Below are 10000 nucleotides of genomic sequence, written 5' to 3'. Positions count from 1 at the left end.
TAACCCTAGGCCCACCTCCACACTCATTCCCGCCGAGGGGAGTGTGTGATTACAGGGACGAGTGCAGGGGGAGACCCGTGGTCAGGGGAGGGCACCTGCGCACCGTCGCTGCTTGCTCGCTCTCGCACCCTCCTTCTTTCTCTCTCTCTCTCTCCCTCTGTCATTCCCTATGTCTCCTTGTCTATGTCTCTCTCTGGCCCACTCACTCACTCTCTCTCTCACTCTCACTCTCTCTTTCTCTCTCTCTTGCTCGCTCTCTCTCTTTCACTCTCCATCTCTCTTTCTTCTTCTCTATGTCTCTGTCTCTGTCTCTCTCTCTCTCTCTCTCTCTCTCTCTCACACCTTCTTGTTCACACCCTCTCTCTCTCTGCACTCACTGATGACCTGTAGTTTAAATACAGGCCAAAGCACTGTATTTAAAAGCGCATATCCCTGGGTTGGCCTTTCGTGGGAGAGAAATGGTCCAGGGGAAAGGGAACGGCTAGCTGGCGGGCGGGCGGGTGGGTGGGCGGGCGGTTAGATGGACGATGCCGTAATCAAACGCCGGGAAACAACTGGCCAGAGGAAGGGCGAGCATCCAGTGGTGGAGGCACTCCAGAAATAAACTTAATATGTAAAGTATACGGGAAAAAGGGATACAGAGCGAGAGAGAGAGAGAGAGAGAGAGAGAGAGAGAGAAGGAGGAGACGGAATGAGAGACAGAGAGAGAGAAAGAGAGAAAGAGAGAGAGAAAGAGAGAGACTTTGACCTATGAAAGGTGGTGTTGTGCAGTGCAGCTGTGAGGGTGGAAGGGTGGGGGTGTCAAACCGAAGAGGAAGGAGATTAAGGGTAGGTGGAAGCGGCGTGGGGAGGGTGGGGGGGCTGGGGGGTCGGGGTGGGTCGGGGTCATGGTGGGTGGGCGGGCGGGTTTTTGACCTTTGGCCTGGGCAGCCGAGCTGTGCGAGTAGCCCAGTGACAGCAGGGCCATCTCGATGAGCTGGTTGAAGAGCATGTCCTTCCTGACCAGCACAAACTCGGCGTGCTCCTCCTTGCTGTCGAACTCGATGGGGCTCTCGTAGTGCTCCACCACACAAAACACCGGCAGCATGTTGCCTGGAAAAAGATGAAAAAAAAACGTGCACGCCCCCACACACACACACACACGCACGCATGAGCATGCACCCACACGCACATGCGAGCAGATACATATTCACACACACACACACACACACACACACACCGCAAAATTAACAGAGCAGATGCATGTGTCACATTTACACCTCACTGGAGTCACATCAACTATTATTTACACACACACACGCATACGTACATAACGGACAGATATTGAAAAAAAAAAACCCTGCACATTTCCACTGCAGACCGAACATGTGACTGATGCCTAAAAATGTATTCTAACACTCCTGGCCTTCCGATCACATGTAACTAAAGTGATTATGATCGTTTTATTTTTATCACATGCCTGGTGTTTACGCGACATTCTGCGAGGCAGAGGTGAGCCTTTGTTCTCAGAGCGTTTGGAAGGGAGCAGCCTCTCTGAGCTCTCGGCTGGGGTTTAAACTGCTTTATTTATTGTTAAGGTGCACAGATCACATTAGAGCACTTCTTCTGGCAGTTCCCAGGAACCTTCCCATGATGCTCGGCGGCAACTCCCAGCACACTGTATAGCCCTGAGGTTTGTGAGTCTGTGTAAACAGTGCGAAGCTATTAGGGGGAAGAGGAGGGGGAAAAAAATGAAGAATCCTTGTCCAAAGCCGTCATGTGTTAGAGTTTACTGTGCAAATATCACATAATATCAGACAGCTGAAACACTCTATTCCTGAAATTTGTGGAACTTATAAGTTCTCTTGCCATCTTGAGGATTTTTTTTACCCACACACACACACAGCCCCTGCACGGCGTGGCACAATATTAATGTCCTCCATTTAAAAGCAGGCGCAATAAATCATATCTGTAACGCACATAGCGCTTTTGGCTTCCTGAAGATGCAAACATTTCTGGCAAACAATCAATAAACAGGGTCAATCACAAGCATATGCCAAAGAATGTGCTGAAGTGGAGCTTTTCCATTTTTAATAGATAAAGATCTAACAATAAAGACTGCTGTGTAGGTTCATTTCGGGATCAATACATGCTTTGTTTTCCCGCGTGCTGAGAAAAGCCCATGGTAAATATTATTCAGCTCCAAACAATGCACCCCGCAGCCTGCAAAGTTCAGCAGGCTCTCGTCAAAGTTCACGATTTCCCATAAAGAATAATAGAGAGTGTCCAGAGAGGCACAGAATGGGGGGTTGGAGGACGGTGATTCGTGTAGTTACAATGTAACAAGCGCAGCTGGTGTTCCATGAATTAAAGGCGCAAATCACAACAACCCGGGGGGAAGGCCCTTTAGCATCGCACTGCTCCTAGCTTGACTGCCGGCCAAGCGGAGAGAAGGAAGATTCTTTTTTTTCCTCTCTATCACCAATTACATCCTTTTTTGTTTTGGGGGAAAAAAAGAGCAAAAACACTGATGTAATGTCGGTGTAGGAAAGCAATAATCCTAGCTATCTCTAGCGCCAAATTGCTGAAATGCCAAAGCCCCTTTTTTAAAATTACATCTCTCTATATAGGGTTGATTTGGCTGTATTCACAGGGCCATAAATGTACACCATTAAAAATACACACACACACACACACACACACACACACACACACACACACACACACACACACACACACGTATGCACACTGAGCAGGCATGAGTAAACATGTGTCAGTCACCCAAACCGCCTGTGACAAAACCTTCACATAAATTAGTCTAATTGAGTTAACCTAACAATCAATACATGAAACACACACACACTCAAACACACACACACACACACACACACACACACACACACACACACACACACACACACACACAAAGTATTACACATACATGGAAGGACACATCCATCTAAATCTAAACGCACACACACAAGTATAAACCACTGACTACTACATGAACATACACACATTCACTCATTCACTCTCTCTCTCTCTCTCACACACACACACACACACACACACACAACCACCCCCACCCCCACCCCCACACACACACACACACACACACACACACACACACACACACACACACACACACACACACACACACACACTCAATCCCACACACCCTGTTCCTCCCTGACCAAATGCACACTTCTTTATCTAGACCTCCACACTTCTCCCTCAGTCCCCCTCTTGAGCCAGCTGCCCGGTCGGTGGCGTGGCGTAGCGTAGCGTGGCGTGGCGTGGCGTCACTCACCCTTCTTGTGGCAGGCCTTCAGGAGGTGCGAGGAGGGCTTGAAGGGCACGCCGCCCAGCTTGGCCCCGGAGCTGCCCAGGCGCGAGCGGCCCAGCGGGCTGCCGTTCTGCTCCAGCCGGGCCAGCTTGGCCGGGGGCCCCTTGGCCTCGCCCAGGCCGGCCGCCACCAGCTCACAGTTCTCCTTCCCCAGGCACGTCTCGCTGAGATGCTCCATCGCTCTCAGCGCCACTGCTTGCTATCACCTGGGCGGGGGGTAGAGGCGAGGGGCGAGGGGGGAGGGGGGAGGGGGGAGAGAACACATAAAAACATGCCGGTCAGTCAGAAGGCCCAAATGACACAACCCGCCTCCCTAAACACATAACCACACATACACAGACACACACATGTCAAGACAGGGAGCCATGACATTTGAGGGTGTTTTTTATGTGTGTGTTTTGCATGGCGGAAAAAGATCCATGACCCGTAAGGGGCCTTGGCATTTAAAACAAGCTGTGTGCTTGCCTGCATTTCTGTATGTGGTCATCAAAACACTTGCCATAACGACATACAGATCATCACATTTCCATCGCATAGCTACCACAGCTCAGTGTAAAAACATATAAGAGTGAGACATAAGTGAATAACAAAAAAAAAACATTAAAAAAAAACATAGCAAGCAGAGGGCTTAGTACTATTTAAGAGATAAAAACTGATTTATTTTGACACCTATTTTTTCGTGACAAAAAAAGAGAGAAGAGGCCAAGCCAGCTTCCTCTGCTGTGTGTGTATGCCACAGTGCAAACCTGTCCGATCTGCTGAGGCGTTACATGACACTTGAGGGTGTTCCGTGCAGCTCTGGCGCTCCCGTTTTTTAACGGGCATGTATTATGGATGGCTGTCCCGTGCTGCACTTTTCCCCGTGTGCCGGGGCGGGGGCCAACAAGCCCCGTTTTTGTGCAATCGCATTCATTCACCGCGGATTCCACCCCAGTGATCAGTGCATCTCTACAACAGGCCTCTGTGTGTGTGTGGAGAGGATTAAGCCGACCGCTGTGAGCGTTCACACGTTTTGCATCACCTGAAACTCATTTTTTTTCCCTGTCTTTTTTTTGTAAGCTTTTCAAAGCAGTGAGGCCTCGGACAACATATGAATGCTTTGTTCATGCCGGCCGAGATGACACAGCCGTGTACTGTTTCCAACCATGTACAGTTTGCACCAAAATAACACCTACAGATTTTACTGAAAAAAAACAGGGGGTGGTAATAACAAAACAATAGCACAGGTACACACATGACAGTCATCTCAGAGCATTTTCGAGGAAAAGATCATCATGCTTGCTAAGGTGTAAAGAGTTATAAATAGTCAGGAGACACCAGCAACAAAGCTTCTTTTTTTTTCTTCAAAAGGCAAGTCGAATGCTTTCAGGACCGGCTGACCAAGGGCCTGGTCTGGGAAACTACAGGCCATAAAACAGTGTGCTGTATACTTCAGTAGCTCAGAATTAGAATTTCACTGTCCAACCCTTCATGCAGTATCCAGTCAAATTCTACACTATGATAAACTGTCCATGGAGTAGCCTCTTATTATGGACAGCAAGCTACAAATATAACTATCAATTCAAGATAATAAATGCACATTTAAATTAATAACATTGTTCTTACAAAAGAACAGCTAACTCTCAGGTATTAGTTTTTAATAATACATAATATATTATGTTTATCTTCAGAATAGCCTAACTTGTCATTTTGTTTAAAAAGCAATGTCAAACAACCTGCATAAAAACCAGACACATGCCTACATGGAGTCAAAGCAAATCGACCACAGTGAAGTAAGTAGCCTAACCACTCAATCCGCACCCTGAATCAGTGTGATCCAGGTCAGGTTTTTTCAATGACCTTTAAAGAATAAGACATGCAAGCGTGCAAATTTGAACACATGTTAATTTGGAAAAGTTAGTCAAAAATCAATGAAACCAACCTGCGACTCGCCACTTCAGAACTCGAAAGCATATAAAGTCGTCGGGGTGAAAAGCGTCTTCAAGTTTTGTTAGGAAAAGAAACTTCAATGATTGCTGCTTTCTAACCTTAGGTCTGACTTACAGAAAAAACAATCCTTTTGCAAAAAGAGTTGTTCTTGACGACAAAAAGGCTACTCTTGTAGCATCAAAATCAATTGCCAATCAATACAACATACAGATTAACAGAAAGCCGATAACATAGTCTATTATTAATTCAAGCAAAAAATCTGAAAAAGCAGTTGTTGGTAGCCTACCGAGTTGTCCGCTTTCTCCGACGTCATGAAAGGGAAATTAAACCCTTTTAAAAGAAAGTTAACGTTGTCTACAGCATAGTACGGTATCGGTTGCAAGTGTACCGAGTTTAGTTCTGTCGCTAAACCCACCAGGACTATGAGGCGTCCTTACGTACATAACACGTCGAAAATAAAAGTAACCATAGCTGCATACAGTCACAAGCGATAAGTCCTCTGATATGCAATGGGAATGTAAGCATCTATAACATAAAAAATAACGTGGAATGAATGTAGCCTCGCGACTGTCCGGGAGAGCATGAAGCGACAATAATCTGGTTTCTCGTGGTAAAACGACGTAGCTACGATCTGCGGACCCAAACAGGTTAAAAGTACGATTTACTTTACGACATCTAAGGCGATTAAGGCATGCATAGATGCATTATAGTTCCCTGGGTAAGACTGTTTTCTGTTCGTTTAATTTGTGCCCGGACGGAGCTCCCCTTTCTTTCTCCCTTTTCCTGTGTCCCCATTAAATTATTAGTTGTATTGACTCATCACTCCCCTCGCTGGTGCTGGCGCTGTCTCGGCTTTCCTTTTCCTCCTCATTTCAAAAGAAAATACGCCCGTAACAAGCAGATTTACGCCGGATTTCGAGGCGAACGAGATGGTCTCCCGTGACAGGCGATGTCCTGGTGGAGGAACGACTCGAAAATAAAGTAAAAAGTGCGGAGAAAACAGAGAGGATGGTGCGATTTCCGGCTGTGCGCGCAGGAATTTTTAATCAGCTTGATTAGAGTGAGGCGGTTCTGCATTTATTACTGAATAACACACACACGCATATACACATGCTCACACGAACGCCTTTGCGAATAAACAACATATCCAACGAAGCAAGCACTAGAAGCTAACGACTAAAAAGGCCTTGAGCCGGACCTTCGACTATTCCACAGCCGTCAATGCGAAAATACAGCATTGTGCATCCACTGCCAAATTCAGCTGTATTGTTCTACGCCAGTGGAAGGCTTGAGCCTCCGCTAGACTCGCTGCTCGGGCTATACTTTTGTTGAAGCTTACAGAGCATCGGACACCCTACCCCCTGCAATATCTGCATTGTTTGTGTAACACTATTGACGGCAACTATTTATCTGATTAAAATCATCTTTGAAAAAATGTAAATATTGTGCATTTCTCGTGATCGGACAGTTAAGGTAACGCAACCCCCATGATAAGAAATCATACGGAAAATCACATGAGTGCACTATGCATATTTTGACTACCCGTTTTACATGTCTAATTGCAAAAAGGACCCGCCATCTGTTCAAGAAGCTCGGGGTAAAGGCTCCGAGCGAGTGGGTATGTGTCTCGGTGAACGTGGGGAATTATGGGCTGCTGCACACTATACACTACCAATCGGGGAAAAGGCTATGGGCACGCAAGCGTTCACAGGTGACAGTGTGGCATGCTCAGAGCCAAACATCCACTACACAGATCAGATTTCAGGACCTTCGAAGCCTGGCCACAACAAATATGACACGTCCGTAACCCCGCGCTGGCTAAGTGGGAGGGCTGATACCTTAGGACAGTTACAGTCCTCATCGGCAGGGAGTCAATTGCGTGTGTGTGTGCGTGCGTGTGTGCGTGCGTGCGTGCGTGTGAATAACTTTCTGAAAGTTCCTCACGTCCAAGTTGCCATAGGTCAAAAGCTTGAAATAATAAAGGCGTAATAAGGACTTGCTTACAGTACATATTCGTTATTGTCATATTGAAATGTAATGCAAACTATTTGATTCTTTACACGACAGATGGATTAATCTAAGAGAATTGGTTGGATTTTTACAAACACTGAGCAATAAACACACAGATTAAATGAGATAGGGTGAGATCAGGACATTTCAAATGAGATATGCTGACAGGTGGAAAACAAAGATGTGCAAGCTACCCTCTTGACACATCAAAACAGGAAACCAGCAAACAGAGCATGCATGGGCATTTGACAAACCATAGGCTACACTGTAAATACAAAAAAAGTGTGGTGTTTAGTGGTATTCACGAGGCATTTGACAACGTCTAGCCTAGAACAGCACTATTTACCCGAATGTCACTCGACCTACCTCTAAACCACCAATTGCACAAACATAACCAACGCTTACGTGTACGAAGCCCACTATCGCCACTGTTTGAGACACTGTAAACAATCCACTTAGAAAGGCAACATAGGTTAACTATGTGATCTAAGAACATATACTGTATTACAGACATGCATATGCGTGTTCTGTGTGCCCCTCATTCTTTGATGCATTATGTTTGAGGCCTTCAGTAAATAAAGTGTATCATTTATCAGTGCTAGCTATACTCTCATCATGCCTTGGGTGGTGGGGGGAATTAAAAAGCAATGGTATGCTCAAGTTGCTCTGCTGGGCCAGAACACTGGCCACTGTGTTGAAGGTGACACAGGGCTTGTCCTCTTTGTCACCCCCTGGTCAATGGTGAAATTCAACAATGTTACTGCCCAAATGCTGCAATTGTAAAATAGAATGAAAAAGGATGAAAACAAAATAAAAAACTACAAAAATGGCATGTCCAAAATAATCAAGGCTTGTTCAGTTGTTAATAATGCACATTTAGAAAAAACTGGAAAAAACAAACATAATCTGCATCTTCCGTATTAGTATTATGATGGCTTACTCAGGGCAACAGAGCCAACATTTATTTCTTAAAAGGCTGTCTGGGATGTTAGGTCCCCCTACACACACACACACACACATACACACACACACACACACACCTCCCTTAACTGCTTCCCCCCTCCCATATGTTGGCAATGCCAAAAAACAAGCAATACCCCTTTGTCTCATCTTCGATGTCATCATATTCAAAGACTAGAAAATGACTCTTGCAACCTGAGAGGACCCAGCAAGCCCGATGTGGAGGCGCTAATCTTCTCAAGTGATTGTCCGAGACGCATCGCACACACAATCGCCTTGCCTTTTCCATGTCACGTTCAAAAAGGCTAAAACAATGCTGCCGTAACCAGAGAAAGGGAGACAGAGCGAGGGAGAGAGAGACAGAGGAAGAGAGAGAGAGAGAGAGAGAGAGAGAGAGAGAGTGAGAATGCAGCAGCAGCAGCAGCAGACAACATGGTGGAGTCTACAGTCGCAGGCGGTAATCTCTCGCGGTGACTGTCCAAGACCGTCACACAATTTTGATTGCCCTGCCAGTAGGTCTTGGCACTGCCCACAGGTGCTGGCACTTGCCAAGAACTTTGGCATCGGCGTCCCGATAAAAGCCGCCCCGGCATCCAGAAGGGCACAGGCCTGAAAGAGTGCTGGTGATTTCATCAGTAATGATTATCATTTAGTACAGACACGTTTGTGTCGACGCATGGCCCTCCATTTTTAACACGTTATCAAAGCAGCACGTGCATGTTTTAGGCAACCAGATTACCACATGACTAGGAGGTGTGTTTGTATATTTGGTGGGGTCGAAGTATGTAGGCATTTCCGTGTTGTTTGCGTTTTAGTACGCTGTGTTATGTAGTATGTTGGAAATATTTATTTATTTAGAATTTAACATTGTACACTGTAGAGTATTGAAAATGGATAGGCATGATACAGCCATGGTCAATAACTAGGCCTATACATTTTGTATTATTATTTTAATTAACACAACTGTATATTATGCATCAACATTAAATCTGTGTTCCGATTATTTAGTGCTCTTTTGGCCAGCATCTTTCATTGAGTAATTTGCCAACAACTTACATAAGATACTCACTGATAAGACCATTTGAAGACCATTGTTAGCAACACCTCATTATCAGATAAACTATCAGAGGTCAGTCAGGTTGTAGTCCTTCTAAACATGTTGCTATAAACTATTGTTTAGAAGAATAACTCTTCAGTCATTAAGTTATTCTTTAGACCTGTTATAAATACAGTAGACTACATATCCATTTTCTGCTTATTTACAGTATAGTAATGTCCTAATGTATACATTGTATACATGGGTAATTATTTTATTTATCAGACACTGCTTGTATGCAAGTACAGTATGCAAAATGAAAACGTGTTCCTTCCTATATATTCTTGCACTTAGTATGTCACCTTAGTATAGTCTGCAGGTATACACATGTACACATAAACAGGTTTTTAATTCTATCCTTCATCTGATAACGTATATGCAAGTTGTCCTTCCAGTATTGCCGGTCATTTCGCTTTTCAGGTTGTCACACCCAGCAGTTAACTACATTCTTTTAATAATACGTTGTGATATGTTTATTGCCCTGGAGCATTCTACACAATAAGATGGCAAGTGGATATAAAGGATTTTAAACATTACATGTCACGCTGTTGTTGATGATTGCAAAAAATAGATTGCAGTTACGTGATAGCTTACATGAATAGCAGGAAAGGCAATGTTACAAGCAATACTCTCCTGTAAAAACGATGTGATGCTGCCTATTTGTATACATTCTGATAAGA

General features: G+C 44.9%; 1 protein-coding gene across 12 annotated transcripts in view; it reads right to left on the bottom strand.

The window, feature by feature from the left end:
• satb1b (SATB homeobox 1b) overlaps nt 1-10000 on the bottom strand; it is a 53833-nt gene that overhangs the window by 37806 nt on the left and 6027 nt on the right. For 11 of the 12 annotated variants that reach the window (XM_062538749.1, XM_062538752.1, XM_062538754.1 and 8 more), the window contains exons 2-3: nt 3290-3531; nt 916-1092 (exon numbers count right to left, since the gene is read on the bottom strand). In XM_062538749.1, the coding sequence (XP_062394733.1) occupies nt 916-1092; nt 3290-3503 (391 nt within the window). In that variant the 5' untranslated portion in view covers nt 3504-3531. Of the gene's footprint in view, nt 1-915; nt 1093-3289; nt 3532-5246; nt 6487-10000 lie in introns of those variants that run through there. The other variant, XM_062538750.1, reaches the window with a different exon arrangement.

Source organism: Sardina pilchardus, chromosome 6, assembly GCF_963854185.1.
Source record: "Sardina pilchardus chromosome 6, fSarPil1.1, whole genome shotgun sequence".
Taxonomy (NCBI): Eukaryota; Metazoa; Chordata; class Actinopteri; order Clupeiformes; family Clupeidae; genus Sardina; species Sardina pilchardus.
Note: the sequence above shows the minus strand (reverse complement) of the source record. Positions and strands in the feature narration are given on the sequence as shown.